The following is a 22567-nucleotide window of genomic DNA, read 5'->3' on the forward strand; positions in this document are numbered from 1 at the left end:
GAGGAGGAAGAGGAGGAGAAGGAGGAGGAGGAGGAGGAGGAGGAGGCGGTGGCGGCAGCAGTGGCAGAGCTCCAATAAACAGGTGATATATTTGAGCTCACAGAAAATGTTACTGACAAGAATGTGACAAATACATTGGAGCATTTGGGAAAAAATTAACAGTAGATACATGAAACACACAGGTGAAGGCCAACCTACACACCAGGAGGAACACACTGTCACAGATCATCTAGCTCAACAGTGAACAGTATTTGACAGAGGTGTAAGTACATAAAAGCTACCTGTTTTAGCAAAAAATTACAATAGAACTGTATTAGGGGATAGAGGGCTGGAAAAACAGGAAAGTGGTGGGATGCAAGAGCTAAATACTAATCTATTGCTACAAGAAATCAGCAAGCCAAACCTGAGGGGAAAACCAAGAAAGAAAAACAAACCAACTATTTAGCAACAAGAAGACACAGCAAACTCTCAAAAAAAGTCATTTTGTTCAACATCGTTTTTTCATAACATTGATGAGAAAATAAGTGATTCCTGGCTGAGGTCACCCATCTGTGTGGGGCTGGCACGTTCTCCCCATGTCTGTGTGGGTTTTCTTCAGGTATTCTGCTTTCCTCCCACGTCTCGAAGATGTGCCTACTAGGTTAACTGGTGTGTCTACATGGTCCCTGTGTGTGTGTGTGTGTGTGTGTGTGTGTGTGTGTGTGTGTGTACATGCGCACCCTATAGGATAGATGGCGTCCTGTCCAGGGCTGGCTCCTGCCTTGTGCCCTGAGCTGCCGGTATAGGCTCCAGTCACCTGTGAGCCTGAGCTGGAAAACGCATGAATGAATACAAATTACCGGCAAATAAAAATCTGCAAAGTTTATGGTAATCATCCAAATGCATAACAATAACCGATGTGGCACAAAAGCTCTCAGTGGGCCTGCCCTATTGGTGATGGATTGTTTTGGAACTGAGCATGGTGGTAGGAAATGCTTCTGACAATTTTCACTTTGCACACATTTATTCCTCGATTTAACCCACCACCACTATGATTGCAGTAAGTCACTGACTCACCAAAAAGTGGGTGAAAATCTTCCTTGTTTCAGTGTTTCCTACTAGAAATGCTTTGGTTTTTATTTAGAAGTTGGGTATGTTTTTGTGACCAGAAAAACGCCATAGAAACCATATGGTAAAACTGGTTTTGTTATGTGGTGTTTCAAGAATACTGATGATGTTGATAACTTACTGTAAAGACAGAGGAAAAGAGGAAAACAACTGAGTGGTTGCCTCTAAAGAATGGAACTATGAGGTAGGGAGGGCAGAGAAACGGTTTTTGTTTTGTTGGTTTTTTTTTTTTTTTGGTGACGGAGTCTCGCTCTGTTGCCCAGGCTGGAGTGCAATGGTGCAACCTTGGCTCACTCCATCTCTCCAGTTCAAGCAATTCTCCTACCTCAGCCTCCCAAGTAGCTGGGATTACAAGCACACGCCACCACGCTCAGCTAATTTTAGTATTTTTAGTAGAGATTGGGTTTCACCATGTTGGCCAGGCTGGTCTCGAACTCCTGACCTCAGGCAATCCACCAACCTCAGCCTCCCAAAGTGCTGGGATTACAGGTGCACCCAGCCTGAGAAACTGTTTTTTAAATATAAATCTTTTATTACTATTTGACTTTTAAACCATATTACACAAATTACTTTTTCTCTTTCTTTGAGACAGGTCTGTCTCTGTCACCCAGGCTGGAGTGTAGTACTGCAATCACGGTTCACTGAAGCTGCAGCCTTGACTTCCTGGGCTTAAGTGATCCTCCCACCTTAGCCTCAAGGGTAGTTAGGACCACAGGTGCCGTCACCATGCCCAGCTAATTTTGTGATTTTCTGTAGAGAGGAGGTCTTGCTATGTTGCCCAGGCGATCTCAAACTCCTAGGCTCAAAAGATCCTCCCCGCTAGGCCTCCCAAAGTGCTGGGATTAAGGTGTGAGCCACACACCCCGCCCCCATTGAACAAATCTTTTTTTTTCTTTTTTTTTGAGTCGGAGTCTCACACTTTCACCCAGGCTGGAATGCAGTGGCACGACCTCGGCTCACTGCAACCTCTGCCTCTCGGGTTCACGTCATTCTCCTGCCTCAGCCTCCCAAGTAGCTAGGACTACAGGCGCCCACCACCATCCCCGTCTATTTGTATTTTTAGTAGAGACAGGGTTTCACCGTGTTAGCCAGGATGGTCTTGATCTCCTGACCTCGTGATCCGCCCACCTCGGCCTCCCAAAGTGCTAGGATTACAGGCGTGAGCCACCGCGCCCGGCCGGAAATCTTAAAGTATATTCCAACACCACTCAATGAAGTAACCTCCAAATATAAACATTAGCTCAGTGGTGAAAAGTTAAATTCTGGGGACAAGAGCAGAATTCGGTTTCTTAGTATCAATACTAAATGTATTCAAGATAAATCTGAAATAAATCCCACTGATTCGGGCTGAAAGTACTTATGTATCAGTGGAAAATCTTCACAGACTAGAAACAGAGTTGCAAAGATCTTTTAAATGACCAAAAAACTGAAGCCCAAATTATTTGTTCAAGTTCGCAGTGGCTGAACTGGGACTAGTCCCACATCTCCTGGCTCCCAATAACTGCACTTTCCAGGGCACCTCCCGAGAGTTCCTGCTAATTGCGTCCTTTAATCTCTATAAAACCATAAAACAATGTCCAAGTACTTCCTGCTTTTCAAGGAAATGGAATCGCTGGTTAATCTGCAACTAGCAAATCACAGTTTGAGGAGGCGTAACTTAAACTTCATGCCACTGATTAACCTTAAATTTATGATAAACGCAAGTTCCTTTATTAGTCAGTCCTTCTTTATACTTGTGAAATACTAATGCAGCCTTTTTGTTCTGGAATAGACTAGGAAATATCTTTAAAAAGAAACTATCAAGTTCTTCATATGGTTATTTTGGGGGGCACATATTATGATATATCAAAATCAATGTAAATAAGTCATGTTTGAATAGAGCTGTACTCTCCAAGAATGAAGAAATCACTAATAGAATTTCCTTCCTTGTTTTAAGAAAACAGTTTAGACAAGAGGAGTTCCCAACAAATGGACTGTGACATTGACGCAGAAATGGAAAAGTGAACGGCCTAACAAAGGACCAGCTGAATGAGGAAGAGGGAGGAGGCAATACAGAGATTATAAAAAACAAAAACAAAAACCAGAAACAAAAGAGTTTTTGGCAGTGGCAGTATCGCAGCCAATGAGGTTTATCTGAGGGGCAATTATTGCTCTTTGAAAATTGAGGAAGAAAAAAAAAAAAAGACATGACATTTGCATAAATTATACTGAGAACAACTCTAAATCACCAAGTGCCTAGACTCACTGGGAGAAACATTAAGGATGTCGTAACTGACGTACCCATACTGGCTAAAGCTGTACTGTCATACCAAACAAAAACTTTGAATTCTTTAAATTTCTCTACAAAGTTTCAACAAGACAAACCTAAAAGTTTCTTCTCCAGAAATAAAGAACAAACACTTTTATTCTTCGTCACTAAGTGTGTGCTTTGAGTTAACCTGAAATCCTAGAGCATAAGCTCTGTGTCACTAGCAATGACATTTGAGTTGGTTCTTCGTTTTGTTTCCTGCCACAGAAGGCCAATTCTGCAAGAACAGGTGTAGTCTCTTGAATGCCACACAGTTAGGGTAGAAACAGGTTCTCCCATCCCGGACACAAAACCATAAAAGTCCTGTACCCAAAACAAGTTTCTAATTAATGTAATGATATTAATTTAATTCCGGATGTCAAAATTTCAGGGTCCTTGGAAAAGGGAGCTTCAAGTATCTAAGTAATACGTGATGTTCATCTGTTTAGTGAAATTAGAACCTAGGTCTGGAGCATGGAAGGTAATAATTCTTTTAAGGTGGAATTTCTCAACTTTTATAGATCTCTGTCCTACTGGTAAATGTGCAGGGCGGTGGGGGGAACAGGAGAAATGGATGTTGTTTCTCAATCTCCCTTGGAATTCTTCGCATTTATATCTGAATCGGCATTTACACCTGCCTTATAACAGAAACGTACACAAGGCTTGCTTCTTTCCAACTTTACAAATACATCTGCCTCTACGTTCATTCTTCAGGCCAGTGACAGAAATAAGACAATTCAAAATGTTCAGACACACCTAGCATACATTTATGATGCACTTCAGCCATCTAACAGATATTGTGAGTTTACTATGTGCCAGGTCAGAGGATTTAAAAAAAAAAAGTCTTCCAGGGACTCACAGATCAACAGCAGCTGCCAAGAGTACATCTTTACCTGCGTAACTCATAATCAATTCAAACTCAAAGGACAGTTACAGTGTAGGGGAAAAGACCAGACCTCATCACTGACCACCTAGGTTGTAACTAGTTTTCCTACTATCAAACCCTTTCCTTTCCCATCTGTCCTGCATTCAACTGCCAGATTCACTTTCAGAATTTCACTTTCAAGGAGTCTCTCTGCCCTACTCAAGAAGCTTCAAAGACTCCCCATTACCTCTAGTTCCAACTCTTCAACTTGTCACCTCTAGTTCAAACTCTTCAACTTGAGTCTTCTATGAGTAGCTCCACCTGATCAACTTTGTTTCTTGTTGGTACGGCTCCCTTCTGCCAAACCCTTTAGGAGGTGTAGAACCCAAATCTAATTCAACTACCTATACTCTAATAACTCCTCAGGCAGCCTTCATTCCAAGCAGTCTTAAAAAAATTGTTCCCCCTATCTTCACAGATCCATTAGTTTTCAGGACATTCTTTCTGAACTCAGCATAAGTTTTCCTCTTAACAAATGGCAGGAACATCCTAAGTTACTTTTAACACTACCATCCCAAGCAGATGTTTATCTTCCCAGCCACCCCTGATTGAAATCAGAGGGAGTCACTTGCAGTTCGGGCAAGGGAATCTCAACATCGCATCTCGTGAGAGGGGGTTTAGTGCGGTTGCAAACTGTGGAGGAGAGGAAAAACAAAGGAAACAGGAAAAGTGAAGGTCTGTGCTCCGCACTTTCAGCTTTTTCTTTAGGAGTAGCGAAGGTAGGGAGGAGACTCCAAGCAATGAATTCTTGAGGAAGGACAGAAAAAACACTCACAGTGCTTCCTAAGTAGGAAGTAGGGGCTGGGGGCCCTGGATAAGGGAAGGGGCCGTCATCCTTACGAGAGGGGGACAGGTTACAACGTGAAACAAAGAGGATGGGAGTTGGAAGATGACGGGTGGAGAGGCTGCAGAGATCCGGACATCCAATCAAGAGGGTACCCGACGAGTCCCGCAGGGGACTGGCGGATCACCGGAGATTCGGTGGCTAAGAGGGACGGCGTAGGTGCCTAGGAGGGCTCTGGGGCGAGTGTTTATGGGACATCGCCTCTAAGGGGGCGCGGGGGCGGGGAGGAGTTTCTCACTGGGATCGTGTACCAAAAGGAGAAACGTTTTTCGGACCAGTGTTCTTCTTGAACGGAAATCCCGGAGACGCGGAAAACGTTAAAGCGTTGAGGCACCGGCATTTCCCAGCCCCAGCCCTGCTTCCCTACACACTCACCGAGTCTCCTCCAAACGCCACTGCTCCAGCTGCAGCTACCGGCCGGCGCAGCCGCACTGAGCGCGCACCTAACCCCCGTGACTCGTCCAGGCCCCACCCCGCACCACGTGACCTACGGGGTCCACCCACTCCCGCCTCACTCTTGCCGCCCTTCTCCACGTGGTCTTGGCTCGCCCCTCCCTTCCTGGCAAGATGGCGGCGCCCAGGTGGAGGGTGTCGGGCCTCTGGATCTGGGGAAACGGCCAGGGTTTGGGGAGTCTCTTCAGTCTCGTCTCAAAGCCATTTTGTTCCGTTGCCGCTGCCTCTACGTCCGTAAATGCCCAGAGATTAGCGGAGAGGCTCCGAGCCCAGAAACGGGAACAAGACACAAACAAGAAGCCGGTGAGTCCGAAGGGACCACAACTCCCAAGAGACAGTGCGCTCATTGGTTTCCCGGACCCGGAGTAGGTAGGAGGGTCCTCTGACTGAAAGCGTATGAGTCAATAGCCCGGACGCTAGGTGGGAGAATGGGGAGAAGGTGGAGGGGAGGGGTCAGTAAGGGTACGGTGTTTTCCCGTGAGCTGGGTCTTTGGCTACTATCAGGCTCGGTCCTACCCACTGCGTGGGTACGCAGGTTAGACAAACTGGTACCCCTGGTACCCCTGCTCTCAGATTACTCGAGGAAAGCGCGGGTCTGATGCAGAGATAGTCATTCCCCACTCAGATTCTCACCCAGAGCTTTGTGTAAGGTCTTCTCCACCGCTTCCGCACCAGGCATTCCCCACAGCTCCTTCTTTCTCCCTAGGTGTCCACAAACCCTGTTCAGCGGAGAGTGCAAGAAATAGTGCGGTTCACACGGCAGCTGCAGCGAGTCCACCCCAACGTGCTTGCTAAGGCACTGACCCGAGGAATTCTCCACCAGGACAATAACCTTGTGGTCATCAATAAGCCCTACGGTCTCCCTGTGCATGGTAAGGACCACGCGGAAATGGGAGAGGGACCTGCGGCTGCTTTCTGCTACAAGCGAGGAAAACTGAGACGTTACTTGTGGTGCACTCTAAAGCCTTGCGTTCAAATTAATTAAACCTTTGTAGACTACCGTCCAATATAAGGAACCACCGAGGACACAGAAATAAACAAATAAGACAGTCCTCCCCTTCTAAACATCTGACAGTAAGCAGCAATTCGTGGAATACGCTGTGTGCAGACCACAGGGATCGTTGTAGAGATATACAAAGGCTGTGTGGTTCTAGACTAAAGGTTATCTTCCATCAAAACTGGGAATGAGAAAATGATACATAAGAAAAAAGGGTGTGTGTGTGTGTGTGTATGTATGTGGGAGTATATGTAACATACAACCCCAGAGTGACTGGAATTTAGTGGACGCTCAAATGTCTTTCAACAAATGTTGCATGTAGTTGTCAGGGACAGCTGAGGTGAATCAGGAAAGATTGATTTAAAAAATGCATTTGCGAAAGAATTTTGCAGAGGGAAAAGGCCCGTTTTAGCTAGAAGAAGGTAATGCTTTTCTGGGAGACATGGAGATAGTTGTTCATAAAGACAAGGAACTAAATCAGACATTGCCAAGTGTTTGTATAATTTTTTTCTCTCTTTATTTTCACAACAGTTTTTTGCCTTCCCATTCTCCAATGAAGTTGTTTTCCAGATATTTACATTTTATAATGAGAAAGCAAAGTTGGAAAGAGAAGTAATGTGTCCAAGGTCAGAAAAATGGATAGTAAGAAGAGTAGACTAGAACCCCAGGAATGTCTAACCCCGAAGCCTATCCTCCCAATCACTCTTATTTAATGCTTCTCGAAGGCCTCATGGTTTTGCAAAGTATGTCTGAGAGGAAAGCCACGTGCTCTAGAATGGTGCTTCTCAAACTTTATTATGCTTCTGAACCATTTGGACAGCTTGTAAAATGCAGATTCTGACTGAGTAGTCTAGGTTGGGAGCCTGAGATTCATTTCTAATAAGCTCCCTAGACATGCCATTGTTGCTAGTCTCTGGACCACACTTCAGTAGTAATGCTCTAGAAAATATTGACAGTTTATCCATTAAGGGCTTTTCTCCCAAGAAGAGTTCTTTGGTGAGATCTTTTCCTGGCCACTCAAATCTTTGGCTTTTTCCTTCTTAGGTGGCCCTGGGGTCCAGCTCTGCATCAGTGATGTACTACCTATCCTGGCAAAGATGCTTCATGGCCACAAGGCAGAGCCCTTGCATCTGTGCCACCGGCTGGACAAGGAAACCACAGGCGTAATGGTGTTGGCTTGGGACAAGGACATGGCACATCAAGTCCAAGAGTTGTTTAGAACCCGTCAGGTGGTGAAGAAGTACTGGTATGAGGCCTGCTGATGGCAGTAGAGGTGGTATAAGTGGAGGCATTTCTTTCACCTATTTATCCATTAAAAGCAGAAACTCCAATTAATAGAAGGCACTGCACTAGGACCTGCGAGATTATAAAAAGTATGTGAAACAGCTTTGGTGCTTAGAATATTAAGTCTGATAGAACAGTGGTTCTTAATTCTGGTATACATCAAAATTATCAAAAATTAATTATACAAGCATAGGCTGTGCATAGTGGCTCATGCCTGTAATCACAGCACTTTGAGAGGCAGAGGTGGGAGGATCACTTTAGGCCAAGAGTTGGAGAACAGCCTGGGCAACATAGCGACACCTTTTCTCTATAAAAAGTAAAAAGGTAGCCCGGTATAGTGGCACATAGCTGTAGTCCCAGCTACTTGGGAGGCCAAGGTGGGAGGATCACTTGAGCCTAGGAGTTTGAGGTTACAGTGAGCTATGATCACACCACTGCACTCCATCCTGGATGACAGAGTGAGACCCTGTCTCTAAAGAAAAAAAAATAATTAATTATACGAGTAATATATGATTTTATTCCTGTGATAAAAATAGTCAAAGAACAAAGATAATGTGAAAAACTCCTGGAGAATCCACCCACTCTGCCATTCTAGTCTTTTCCCTTGAGGTAACAACCCATGTAATCAGTTTGGTTTTTATTCCTCTAGTTCTTACTCAATGCATTTACATACATGTCTAGTATATATAGTATGTGTGTGTGTAGAGACGTATGTACATAGATATATATATCTATATATAGCACATTGTACAATTTACATTATACTCTTTCCCCTGCCCAATTCTATGTCTTGGGGATCATTCTGTGTTAGCACATAGAGGTTTACCTCAATGTTTTTCAGAGAAAAAAGATACATGAGCAAAAAAGAAACCCTCTGCTCCCCATCTGTGCAGTTCCCTTCCCCAGGGGCAATCGCTGTGACTGGTATCTTGTGTAAACTTCCAGAGTTATTGAGCATATGTAAGCATATTACTCCTATGGTACTGTGTTTTACACACAGTTTTGTATCCTGCGGTTTTCCCTTGGATCATATATCTTAGAGCATTTTGTGTTGTACAGTTAGAGCTGTCTCCTTTTTAATTGCTCTGTGAAGTACCACTGATGAATATTTAGGTAATTTCTCATTTTTTAGAGCCTATTGCAAAGAATATGTGAATGTATTTTTAGGGTAAATTTCTAAAAATTGAATCTCTGGGCTGAATGGTGTGTATATTTAAATTTTATTAGTACTCACATTGCTCTCCACCAAGGTTTTATCAGTTTACATTCCCACCAGCAGTAGTGAGTACCCATTTCCCCTTATCAGCCAAAGCATTTTTAAAGGGTTTGCCACTGTGATAAGTTAAAAAAAAAAAAAAAAAAAAAAGACATTTTCTATTTTCTTATATAACAGTGATGTTGGCTATCAATTTAAATGTTTTTTACATGTTTATTGGCTATTTGAGTTTCCCTTTTTGGAAACAGACTGTTTATTTCTTTTACCTATTTTTCTATTGGGTCGTTTATTATTTTTATTTATTTATGTATTTTAAGACGATGCCTGGCCTTTTTTTTTTCTTTGAGATGGAGTCTTGCTCTGTTGCCCAGGCTGGAGAGCAGTGGCACAATCTCGGCTCACTGCAACCTCCTCCCTAGTTCAAGCAGTTCTCATGTTTCAGCCTCCCAGGTAGCTGGAATTACAGGCGCACGCCACCATGCCCAGCTAATTTTTGTATTTTTAGTAGAGATGGGGTTTCAGCATGTTGGCCAGGCTGGTCTTGAACCCCTGACCTAAAGTGATCCGCCCACCAAAGTGCTGGGATTACAGCACTTACAGCTCACAGGCATGAGCCAATGTGTCTGACCCAGGCTATTTATTATTTTCTATTTGATTTGTAAGTATTCATTTTATATTTTGAATGTTTGTCCTTTTTAGATTACAGATTTTGCAGATACTTTGTGATCTGAGAAGCCCTTTAAAATTCTGTATGATTGAGACTTACCCACGAGGTTCTCATTCATAAGTCTGATGGTTGTGGGGATTGGCATCTGTATTTTAAAATTTGATATACAATCAAATTTAAGAACAACTATAATAAAATTATAGAGAATGGAGGAATTTAGGACAGTAGCTAAGACCTCAAAAAGATCTGTGTTCAACTCTCAACTGTGTCATTTACCAGCTGTGGGGCCTTGGGCAAGTTATTAAACTTCCATAAGCTTTGTTTTCTTCATATGACAAATGGAAATAATAGGATTTATGAGATGGTTAAATAAGACTGAGTCATGTGAAATATTTAACAGTACCTAGTTCATAGGAACAGTTAAAAAATAAAAAAATAGAGACTTATTTTATCTATTCAAGCTATCAAAATGTTAAGACTATAAAATACATGTTATGTTATTTGTGAAAAATGTCCATTAAGGTTCAAAATTGGTAACCATTCTTGGTATCGGGTTCATGGAGGAATTGAAATCAATCAATGGGGTCTTGCTGATTGAGCATTCTTGAGTTGTAGTGTCGTATCATTAGGAAGGGCAATCTTGTCACAGAAGATCTATAAAATCTATAAAATACGATAAAATGTACCAGATAGTAGCTCAAACTGAAATGGAGTGTCTACGTTGTGAAACAGTGTGTCTGAGTGGGATTTTGATCCCTTGGTTAGTGAGTATACAACAGACCACCAGGTACCCAGAGAGAATCTCCCATCATTGACCTGAAAGAGGCATAAATATACAGACAGATTAAACAGTCTCCTACCTGTCTGTGAGGTCATGAGAGGGAGAGCACCAACAGAAGTGATTTGGAATGAGTTATTGAGTTGTGGTTGTGATTCCTAGGACTTCTTTTTTTTTTTTTTTTTTTTTGAGATGGAGTCTTGCTCTGTCGCCGGGCTGGAGTGAAGTGGCATGATCTCGGCTCACTGCAACCTCCACCTCCTGGATTCAAGCGATTCTTGTGCCTCAGCCTCCCAAGTAGCTGGGGTTACAGGTGCATGCCACCATGTCTGGCTGATTTGTGTGTGTGTGTGTGTGTGTGTGTGTGTGTGTGTGTTTTTAGTAGAGATTGGGTTTCACCATGTTGGCCAGGCTGGTCTTGAACTCCTGACCTCAAGTGATCCACTTGCCTCGGCCTCCCAAAGTATTGGGATTACACGTGTGAGGCACTGCACCTGCCCCTGTGACTTCTTTGGGTACAGTTCCCTCCTGTTTTACCTATGTGGCAAATGAGCCAGGAACAGTTCTCTGAATTTTTTCTTAGGTTCATTCATCCAATTATTTATTCATTTGTTCATTTAGCATGCAGTCAGAATCTACAATCTTTTATTATTTGAAAAAGAAAAACAATACAAAATTATATTATCATAATTTTAACTGTACTTATCCATTGTTAAAGGCTGGGAAGACCATGTTATTAATATAATTTTTTTCTTTTTTTACCCCAAATATTCTACAATTAGCATGTATGACTTTAAGAGTAAAAAAGATAAGCTTGTGAAATCTATCAGCTCTCAGGCTAAGCATTACACCAAGAGAATCTTGCACGACCCTTCAATCGTAAGAGATCACGTGTTAGTGCAGAAGGTCCAGCGTGAAATCCTCTAAGTGGCCAAATCTAGGAGGTCTTCTCTGGCTTGGTTGGCTAAAGCAGTGATCTGTGTCACCCCCAGGGCCATCACTGTGCGTGTCCCCATGCCCTCAGCAGGAGTCGTGGACATCCCCATTGTGGAGAAGGAAGCGCAAGGCCAGCAGCAGCACCGCAAGGTGGGCAGGCAGCCTCCCTGAGGCAGGGGTTGCTGCTCTTCCTTGAGAATCATATCTTGATTTCTTTGGCTTCAGATGACATTGTCCCCGAGCTACCGCATGGACAATGGGAAAATGGTGAAAGTGCGGCATAGCCGGAATGCACAAGTTGCTGTAACTCGGTACCAGGTGCTCAGCAGTACTCTCTCCTCCGCCCTCGTGGAGCTCCAGCCCATCACAGGTGAGAGTGTCACTCTTCCGCAGTGGGATCACACAACCCTGTGCCACCAGGTTTTGTCCGGGGCCTCGTTCCGAGCAGCTGGTGCTATGGCTGACTTGTGTGAGAATGTGCTTCTGGTGCTGATCTGAGGCTACGGGGACTCCCATAGGGATGGTTGTGACTAGCAAAAGAATACAAACAGTTTGAATGCCTCTATTAAAGCTGTGCAGAGTGGTTCCTCAAAATGATTAAACATAGAATTATCGTAAGATCCAGCAGTTCCACTTCTGGGTATATACCCAAAATCATCAAATATTTGCACACATATTCATAGCAGTGTTATTTACAGTAATAAAAGGTGAAGATAATCCCAGTGACCATTGGGGGATGAGTGGAGAAACAAAATGTAGCATATACAGAAAATAGGATGTTATTTTCAGCTTTCAAAGAATTGAAGGGACATTCTGACACTTGCTACAACATGGATGCACCTTGAAAACATTATGCTAAGTGAAATAAGCCGGGCAGAAAAGAGCCAATACTGTATGATTCCACTCATGTGAGGTACCTAGAAGAGTCAGATGTATAGAGACAGAAAGTAGATGGTGGTTGCCAAAATCTTAGGTTAGGGTAAAGGAGGGGAGATGAATGGGGAATTGTTGTTTAATGGGTCCAGAGTTTCAGTTTGGGAAGATGAGAAAGTTCTAGAGATTGTGGTGGTGACAGTCGCAAAAACAGTGTGAATACACCTAATGCCACTGACTCGGCATTTAGTATAATGCCAGTGGTTAAACCAGGAAATTTTATGTATATTTTACTACAATTCAAATAATGTGCAAATCAATACTACTTACCATTATGTAGTCAAATTACTGAAAAGTTAGGGTAATGGTAGACGGCAAGTTCATAATGTTGGTTATCTGTGGTGGAAAGGGGGAATTGTGGTGGACAGGGGTACTTAGGGTATTTACAACGTTTACTTCCTAAGCTAGCTGGTGCTACATAGCTTATAGTTTGCTGTATTATCCTTTATACTTTATTATAGTTGGGACCTGGCCAGTTTACTGCACTTTGATTTAATATGATTTGAAGCAGATGCCAATACTGGTATTGTTTCTGTAGCTCCTCACAAGTTTTCTTTCTTTCTCTCTCTTTTAAGGAATAAAACATCAGCTTCGAGTTCACTTGTCTTTTGGACTGGATTGTCCAATACTTGGTGATCACAAGTACTCAGACTGGAACAGGTTGGCCCCCCAGGTAATACTAATTTGACCCAATATGCAACAGATACGGGAGAGAACTTAGGCGTTCCTTTTCTTAAATCTCTGAAATGAGTTACAGCAAAGCCTATTCATTGTCTTCAGACATGGTACCAAGCTCGTTATCTTGCTTTTAGAGAAATTTAGAAGCAGTCAGTTACTGTCCTCGTGGAACTGCAGGATCTGTTAGTGAAAAGCTTACTGTTACATTTGTTTAGTCTGATTTTGTTGAGAGGCTGTGGACAAGGGGAGGGGTGTTTCTGAAGACTGGGAGCAGGTTTTCATGCTACTGCTAAAGAACCGCGGGGAAAGCCTTTTCATCCCTATACCACAGCCCATTTTCTTGGTAGGCCAAAAAGCACTGGCCAAAAAGAATGTCTTTGGTGTGGTCATTTTTCCCTCACCTGGGTTCTGAGCCTTTCTTAGACATGCCCCTGAAGCAGGCTCTCCATGACTGTGTCTTCCAGGGGGTTAGTGTTGGTTCCCTGTAAGTGGAAGTCGCCTGACTTTGCATGTTCTTCAAGGGTGGACTGTTGGCCTTGCTCTCAAGGGTCTGTCCTTTCTTTGTATAGAAGCTGTCCGTGGGCACCCTGAAGAAGCTGGGGCTGGAACAGTCTAAGGCCCGCTACATCCCCCTTCACCTGCATGCCCAGCAGCTGATCCTCCCTGCCCTGGGGTCCAGGAAGGAGGATCTCAACTTGGTCTGCAAACTTCCTCGCTTCTTTGTATGTTCCCTGCGCCGCCTGGGTTTAGAAATGCCAAATCAGGATAAAAATGAGAACAATGAAGCCGAACATCTGGGAGCACAGTGAAGACCGTGGGAGCATCCTGGTACCTGGGAGCGCAGGTTGGCCTCTGAACTGTTCTTTGTTTACAGGACTCTACTAACTTCTCACTTGGAACAGACTCTATAAGACCCAGGTGGGATAAGGTGAAGCAACTCAGCTGCTCCAGGGCTTTTAATGGAGAACAAAGTCTGTTTACTGATAGTTTGGCTGCACTGTGGAAAAGCCTGCTGGAAGTCTCCCTGCTGTGGGCTCTCATTGCCAATGTGGAACAGAGCCCAGGGCCAGGCAGACTGGGGCAGTGACTAGAAAAGGAAAACTAAAGGACAGAATCCAGGATCAGGAACTGTTTTTATCCAGCAGTGAAGCTCTTGAGCTCTTAGGAAGGTTCCCGTGGTTGGAAAGAACATAATGGTTAACAAATATTACGGCATCCAGGGATTGTCCAGCTATAGTGTGGGTGGCCCCCTGCACTCTGATTATGGAACCTGCGCAAGGGTATTGAGTGTGAGGCTGAGGTGGGACATTTGCTGAGCAAGGAGAGCAGATGTGAGTGGCAGGCAGGTAACATGCATACACGAAGCTGCTTGGATGTAAGGCAGTAACGGGGCGTGGCATGCTGTCTAACAGTTGTTAGCTCCAGCTGGTTGTTGCCATGTGGGAATGGATTTTCTCATTTATTTCTTCAGAGAAGCTGGAAACCTAGATATTTGTGTGAAACCTCCCAGTGTATTGCCAACTAAATCGAATTTTTAAAGACGCTTAGGCAGCTAAGCAAATAATACTTGCAGGTTGAATTTGCTCTACAGGCTAGCAGTTTGCAGTCTATGTTTAATGAATGGTATAGAAGTTTGGGGAAAGGTGCCATCTTGAAAATTCTGGATCAGTGGTTGGCATTTTAGCTGCGTGTAGTATGTGTCCTTTCTAGACTTGGAGATGGCTTTGGTTGGTCCGTGAATGTGTAGTTAGGAGAGTGCTGCCATTAAAAAAAAAAATCTCTATTGTGGAAGCATATCTTCTGTTCTTGGGTCTCAGGAAGGGGAGGGCTATACTGAACATCACTAGGGATAGATGGAAATGACGCTGGCCTCCCTGCTCAGTTGGTCCATCCAGCTGCCACCTTGTTTCTTGCAAACGAATACACCTCACACTACTTTTTCTTTCTGACAAAGAAAGTTGGAGTGACAGCACAGTTAGGGAGGTACACCCCGGGACAGTCTTTATGTGTTCCCTGTGTATAGATGATGCCACTTTCTAGCCCCTTCCCTGACTCCATGGTACCCATTACTGTGCATAATAAATTTAACTTTGAAAGCACAGACAAGATAACTATATTTGTTTATATAAGACCTAAATATTTTTGCTGTTGTTTCTATTTCTAGTAAACCATGCTAGTCAAGAAAAAGGAACAAGAATGTGACACTTAGGAAATACTGATAATTGACATTAATTCAGGGAAACAGATGAACAGGAATACCCACAAGAATGGAGAACAGGCTGGGCACGGTGACTCACGCCTATAATCCCAGCACTCTGAGAGGCCGAAGAGGCCAAAGAGGCCGAGGTGGGCAGATCACTTCAGCCCAGGAGTTCAAGACCAGCCTGGGCAACATGGTGAAACCCTGTTACTGCAAAAAACACAAAAATTAGCTGGGTGTGTTGGCACATGCACACCTGTGGTCCCAGCTACTCAGGAGGCTGAGCCAGGAGGATCACCTGAGCCCAGGAGGTTGAGACTGTAGTGAACCATGATTGTGCTACTGTACTCCAGCCTCGTGACAGAGTGAGACCCTGTCTCAAAAAAAGGAGAACAATCTTAGAAGAACACATGATGGAAATAAAAGTTAGAATTGGAAAATGGAGAAAAGAAGGAGCTAGTCAGGATACATTTGGAGAAGTGACAGACGATTTATATTCTTATATATAAATATGGTCTCCTCTAGACTTTAATTTGGCAAACTGAATATTGACTAGGCTGCAGGTATCTGGGGACATTCACTCATCTCAGGGAGCTCATTAGCTGGGAAAATTTGGTTAGCTGTGTGGTTTACTGACAAGTAAGTGTGAGGCAGGACTGTCATTCCCCAAGCGGGCACGTTGGAACTGAACTGAGAACCAGCTGTGTCGTTATTTCTGCCCGGCTTTGTCACAAATGCTGCTTTGCTGTTCTTTGTGAGTTTTTAGCGCTTTAGTGCTGGGTTTTGTGTTGGTTGCTGAACTGGGAGCTACCAAGCTAGTGACAGTTGACTTTTTGAGAATTCCTAAGCTTCCCTGGGATACGGGGTCACCACATTGGAGACTGGGGCAGATGTCTGCCCTGCTGCACCTTCCCAGACCTCTCTGAAGCCGATGGCAGCGGTTCCATGCCTCCATAAAAGGACTGTCTTCTTTAGTGTCGACTGACTCATGGGGGTGCTTAAGGAGCAGGACAACAACTTCAGACAACCTAGTTGATCTGCAACTTTAAGGGTGCAGGGAATGTGATTGTAGGTAGGCAGAGTCAACTGAAATGCTCTTGTGTGTTGATTCGTCAGCCATAAAAGCATGGTTTTTTTAAATGTATTTGTGTTTGAAATAACTTTTATTTGTAAATATGGAATGGCCTTTTAAAAATTAATAGAACATTTAAGCACACCATGAGAAACTTCAAATATTAGGTCATGTCATCTGCTTGTAATTAGTTACCATCTGAGCTTGAGAAGGACCTGTGTTAAGAAGTATGGTAGGCCGGGCACGGTGGCTCATGCTTGTAATCCCAGCACTTTGGGAGGCCAAGGCGGGAGGATCGCTTGAGCCCAGGAGTTCTGAGATCAGCCTAGACAACTTGGTGAAACTCTTGTCTCTACAAAAAAGTACAAAAATTAGCCAGGCATGATGGCACGATGGCACACCTGTAGTCCCAGCTGCTGGGGAGGCTGAGACAGGAGAATCACTTGAGCCCAGGAGGTGGAGGCTGCAGTGAGCCATGCTGGTGCCACTGCTCTTCAGCCTGGGTGTCAGAGAGAGAGAGACTCTGTCTCACTACATATTTAAAAAAAAAAAAAAAAAAAAAAAGTGTGGCAGATTTATCTGGAGTCAGATCCCATGTTGGGGGTCCCAGGGTGCTATGGTCTGGGAACAGACGCCGCCCCGGACGTGCAGGGAGGACAAGGTGTGGGAATCTGCTCATCAGGTCGGGCCATTTAGCCCAGGACACTGGCCACAGAGGTGGGACCCAACTCTCTGAAATGGGAGTTGGGTAGGTGGGGGGCACCCGCTGGTTTGTAAACTTTGCCAAATGCAGATCCATTAGGGGTTGGGCTTCAATATATGAATTTTGAGCGGGGAAGGGAAATGGACACAATTCAGTCCCTAACACTAATTATTATTTTGACATTTTCCTCCAACTATTTAAGAAGGTAAAGCCCATTCTTAACTCACAGGTCATGCAAAAACAGATGGCAGGCCACATTCAGCCCGCAGGCTCTAGTGTGACTGCTTATATTTCTAGTAAATGATTCTTCTTGAGATAAAGGGACAGGAATGTGACACTTAAGAAATGTTGATCTTTGACTTTAATTCAGGGAGACAGATGAAGAGACCCTTGGTCTTGTGGGTGTTTGATGAAATCCCAGGTACCCAGGGAGGCACCACAAAGGGACCAGGCAGTAGCCCACATGCCACGGTCTGGACACAGACCAGAGCTGCAGGTGTCGGCTGGGAAGATGGGGAGTGGCTTGGAGAAACCATGTAGCATCCCGCACTGCTGCTGTGGTTGGGCAGGCAAGGGTGAAGGATGATGAAGTTCTTCCTTTCCTGTGTTTTCTTAGGCCTAAAGAAAGGATTAACATTTCTCAGATTTTTAGTGGGATCTGGACTGCCCGAGCGCAGGTCTTGCTAGGTACAATGGCTATCTTCTTTTTTTTTTTTTTTTTGAGACGGAGTTTCACTCTTGTTGCCCAGGCTGGAGTGCAATGGCACAATCTCCGCTCACCACAACCTCCGCCTCCCAAGCGATTCCCCTGCCTTAGCCTCCCAGGTAGCTGGGATTACAGGCATGTGCCACCATGCCCAGCTAATTTTTGTATTTTTAGTAGAGACGGGATTTCTCCATGTTGGTCAGGCTGGTCTCAAACTCCCAACCTCAAGTGATCCGCCTGTCTTGGCCTCCCAAAGTGCTGGGATTACAGGCGTGAGCCACCGTGCCTGGCCCAGTGTCTATCTTTAATCACTGACAATAATGTAAGAGGAATTTTACCACATGTTAGTGTGACCTGAGAAATGGGTTACACAGCAAAGGAGGTTGGAATGTGCCTAAAATGAGCTTCATCTGTTTTGAAAGACTGATTAGAGCCAGCTAAAATATATGATTTAGTATTAAGTCATATACAGTAATTAGTATAAGAAAATGGGCTTCTTAAATCTCTATTTTTATCAAAGTTCAATATGCATGTGATTTAAAAAATCAAGAACTATTCTGCTCAAATGACTCTGGTTGAAAAGAGAATAAGAAAAAATCAAAATGAAAAATCAATAACTAAAGGCTTGCCGTGAAAAGTAGCAGCTCCTTGCCCACGTGGGAATTGTGTTTGCTGTGAGCTCCAGGAGGTGCTTGTGCTCAGGAGAGGGGGAGGCCGGCTCTCCCAGTGCCCATTCTGGTGGCAGCACTGGCTCTGCTGCTCCAGGTGCCAGCTCTTGGGTAGTCACTTTTCTTCCGTGCTAGGCACGCCCAACCTAAGCCCACAGAGCACTTTCTCAATCCTCATATCACACGTCTTTGCATTTGATAACCAAATCGCCCACTCTGAGCTCTTCATTCACTTTGATTCCATGAACTCCTCCTGCATCTCCTTATCTGACTTCCTTCCAGGCTCCTTGAAGGGCCCCATCATGGTGCCCCCCAGAGCTCCATCTTGGCATCCTGTCCCTCTCTCAGAGGGAGAGCTGGGCCAGCTTGGGAATCCTCTACCTGTGTGCTGATGACCCGCAAGTCTGTCTCTGACCTTGATCTCCCCCTTGAGCTCCTCATCTTACATCCATCTGCCTGTGGTCATCTCCCCTTGGGAGCTCCCTCTCCAGGCCTGTTGCTCCTGTCCTCTTACCTGCCTTAGTTTAGATGGCATCACCAGAGACCTGGGACTCACCCTTGACTCCTCCCTTGCACCAGCTTCCAAATCCAATTAGCCGCTAATTCTTTACCAGTTCCCTCCAAAACCCTTCTCTTAAAATGCACTTCCCTCTTTAATACCTCCTGAGCACCAATTTCACCATCCCCACCCTTCAGCTATGATGGGATAGGTCTGGAAGGTGGAAAGGTATAGTGGGTTAGAAATAGGATCATAGACAACCTGCTAGTTCCCACCAGAAACCAAACTCAGAACAGACTGTTGAGACCATCCCCAGCTTCCTGGGGATAGAGCACTGTGGGAGGGAGTATCTGTTTTAACCAGGACAGGCAAATGGAGAAGCCTCCCACCATGTTTTCTAAGTCTGCTGTCCTTGGCTCTCTGGACTGCTTTTACCCAGAGTGCCTGGTAGGATATACAAAAACATGGCCTCCTGCTAGTGCTTGTGCAAAGCATGCCATGGGGATGCAGACAGCTTTCTCCCAGTGGGGTGCAAAGTCTGCTGGCTCGGGGCAATGTAATTTGAACACCAGCTGCCCAGTGTTAGGCCAGATGTCACAAGTTAATGGCACATTCCACAGGACTTGCGTCACTTCAGATACCAGCTGCAAGCTCTGGGGTTTCCCAGCCACCTGTACTTCTGACCAACTAGCTACGAATTCAAGACTGTTCACAAACCCCTCAGGTTTGATCATTCACTAGAATGACTCCCAGAACTCTGCAAAGCGCTGGCTATGCTTACTATTGTGGCTTTGCTGTAGCAATAAAATGATACAAATCAGGACCAGCTAAAAGAAGAGATGCACGGGCAAGGTCTGGGAGAGTCTCCAACATGAAGCTACCATGTCCTCTGCCTACCATGTCACCCTCCCAACACATGGATGTGCATCACCAACTGGGAATGTCACCCAAGCCTTGGTGTCCAGAGTTTTTATTGGGGTTTCATTATGTTGTCATGGTTGAACTATTGGCTACATTGTTGAACTCAGTTCTGCTGGGCTCAAAGTGCCAACCCTCTAATCACGTGGTTGGTCTTTTTGCATGGCCAGCCCCCGTCCTGAATCTAAGGTCCCGTGTGAGTCCTCACATTAGCATAAACTATTAGGGCCCATCATGAATAACAAAGATGCTACCATCACTTGGGAAATTCTGAGGATTTAGGTTCTCTCTCCCAGGAAACAAGGACAAAAGCAAGGCAAATTATTATAGAACTCTGAGTTTTCCTCTCCATCCCCCACTCCCTTAGTCATCTCTTGATGTCCTCCCTTGGGGATCCCTTCACCTTGCTGTCCCCCAGCGAGTGACCATCCTTGGTGGCTGTCTGCATAGATGCCCCTGTTGGCTGTGGCCTTAGGGTCCTTTCAGGCAAGAGGCCTTCGGATATTTCTGTTCACTTCCCTCCTGGCACCTGCTGTGGCACACTGGCATCTGCTGCCATCTTTGCAGGGGGAAGGGGATTTTGATTATACAGATGGGTGAAGTTCTTCTTTCCCAGGTATTTTCTTTTTTGCTTTTTTTTTTTTTTTGGAAATGAAGTCTTGTTCTTGTCCCCAGGCTGGAGTGCGATGGTGGGATCTCAGCTCACTGCAACCTCTGTCCGCCCCAGGTTCAAGCAATTCTCCTGCTTCAGCCTCCCGAGTGGCTGGGATTACGTGTGCCTGCCACCACACCTGGCTAATTTTTTGTATTTTTAGTAGAGATGGCGTTTCACCATGTTGGCCAGGCTAGTCTCAAACTCCTGACCTCAGGTGATCCGCCCGCCCTGGCCTCCTGAAGTGCTGGGGTTACAGGTGTGAGCCACCGTGCCCGGCCTTTCTTAGGTATTTTCACATGCTGTGAGGACACAGCCATGGTGACCTGTACTCAGTCAGATACACCCTAAAAGCTCAGCTGGCCCCTGCCTTCTCACCACCATCAATCTGTCCACACACATGCCCCCTACCTCCTAGATGTATCTGTGCACCCCAAACCCACACATTGTTCATACGACTTCTCGAGGACTAACCACCCTCCACGCCTATTGGGCTGTTTGCCTACTCCCAGCTCACTCCATAAGATCTTCACCAGAGGGCTGCAGAGTACTTTGTCGGGAAACATAGGAGTGTGGAGACCAGCGAGGAGGCCGACACGGTCTTCTGTGCAACGTGTGGCAGTGGCTTGCACTAAGCTCTCACTCCCCATTCCCACTTCCAGCCGTAGACAACGGCTAATCTATTTTCCGGAAATAGAAAGATTATTTCCCTATGGATTTGCCTATTTTAGATGTCTTGTATAAACAGAGTGATATAATATGTGCTTCTTTGCCACTGGCTTCTTTCAGTGTCATGTGTCCAAGGTTCCTTCACGTTGTAACATATGTCACTATTTCACGTCTTTTTTTGGTTGTTTTGGTTTTGAGACAGAGTCTCGCTCTGTGGCCCAGGCTGGGAGTGCAGTGGTGCAGTCTTGGTTTATTGCAACCCCCGTCTCCTGGGTTCAAGTGATTCTCATGTCTCAGCTTCAGAAGTAGCTGGGATTACAGGCATGTGCCATCACGCCCGGGTAATTTTTGTATTTTTAGTATAGACAGGGTTTTGCCATGTTGACCAGGCTGGTCTTGAATTCCTGGCCTCAAGTGATCCACCCACCTCGGCCTTCCAAAGTGCTGGGATTACAGGTGTGAGCCACAGCACCCGGCCAATATTTTACTTCTTTATATTGCTGAATAATATTTCATTGTATTGATATACCACATTTTGTTTATCCATTCATCAGTTGTTGGCTGTTTCCGCTTTTTGACAATTGTGAATCATGCTGCTTTGAACATTCATGTGTAAGCTTTTATGTGGATGGGTGTTTTAACTTCTCTTGGGTACCTTCCTAGGAGTGGAATTGCTGGGTCATATGGCAACTCTGTTTCTAGAGCTGCCAGACTGTTTTCCAAAGGGGTTGCACCATTTTACATTCCCAGCAGCAATGTACGAGGGGTCCAGTTTCTCACCAGCACTTGTTACCTGTCTTTCTGATTATAGCCATCCTGGTGGATGTGAATTGGTTTCTCACTGTGGTTTTGATTTGCATTTCACTAGTGGCTAATGATACTAAGCATCTTTTCATGTGTTTATTGACTATACAACTTAAAGAAATATCTATGCAAATCTTTTGCCCATTTTAAAATTCAGTTATTTGCTTTTATTATTAATTTGTAGGAGTTCTTTATGTATCCTGGATTCCACTTTTTTTTTTGGTTTTGTCTGTTTGTTTGTTTGTTTGAGACAGAGTTTCACTCTTGTTGCCTGGTCTAGAATGCAACGGCGTGATCTCGGCTCACTGCAACCACCACCTCCTGGGTTCAAGTGATTCTCCTGCCCCAGCCTCCCCAGTAGCTGGGTTTACAGGCATGCACCACCATGTTCAGCCAATTTTCGTATTTTTAGTAGAGATGGGGTTTTGCCATATTGGCCAGGCTGGTCTCGAACTCCTGACCTCAAGTGATCCACCTGTTTTGGCCTCCCAAAGTGCTGAGATTACGGGCATGAGCCACTGCGCCCGGCCTGGATACCACTGTCTTCTTAGAGGTATTGTCTGCAAATATT

The 22567-nt window shown here is 44.8% G+C and overlaps 2 protein-coding genes across 5 annotated transcripts in view; one reads left to right on the plus strand and one right to left on the minus strand.

Moving 5' to 3' along the window:
- Window positions 1-5955, minus strand: part of FAM118B (family with sequence similarity 118, member B) — a 62406-nt gene extending 56451 nt beyond the window's left edge. For all 3 annotated transcript variants that reach the window (XM_012001254.1, XM_012001253.1, XM_012001252.1), the window contains exon 1: window positions 5539-5955. The gene's annotated coding sequence lies outside the window, so the exon portion shown is untranslated. The remainder of the gene's footprint in view (window positions 1-5538) is intronic.
- Window positions 5691-15208, plus strand: RPUSD4 (RNA pseudouridylate synthase domain containing 4). 2 transcript variants are annotated; one of them, XM_012001250.1, is made up of 7 exons: window positions 5691-5919; window positions 6323-6488; window positions 7658-7859; window positions 11551-11644; window positions 11720-11864; window positions 13003-13100; window positions 13675-15208. In XM_012001250.1, the coding sequence occupies exons 1-7, from the start codon at window positions 5731-5733 to the stop codon at window positions 13912-13914; spliced, it is 1134 nt and encodes a 377-aa protein (XP_011856640.1). In that variant the 5' UTR covers window positions 5691-5730; the 3' UTR covers window positions 13915-15208. The 2 variants fall into 2 exon arrangements, with proteins under 2 accessions (XP_011856640.1, XP_011856641.1); XM_012001251.1 differs by having other exon boundaries at window positions 11551-11624; window positions 11793-11864.
- Window positions 15209-22567: the final 7359 nt, after the last annotated feature.

Source organism: Mandrillus leucophaeus, unplaced genomic scaffold, assembly GCF_000951045.1.
Source record: "Mandrillus leucophaeus isolate KB7577 unplaced genomic scaffold, Mleu.le_1.0 Scaffold656, whole genome shotgun sequence".
In the NCBI taxonomy this organism is placed as follows: domain Eukaryota; kingdom Metazoa; phylum Chordata; class Mammalia; order Primates; family Cercopithecidae; genus Mandrillus; species Mandrillus leucophaeus.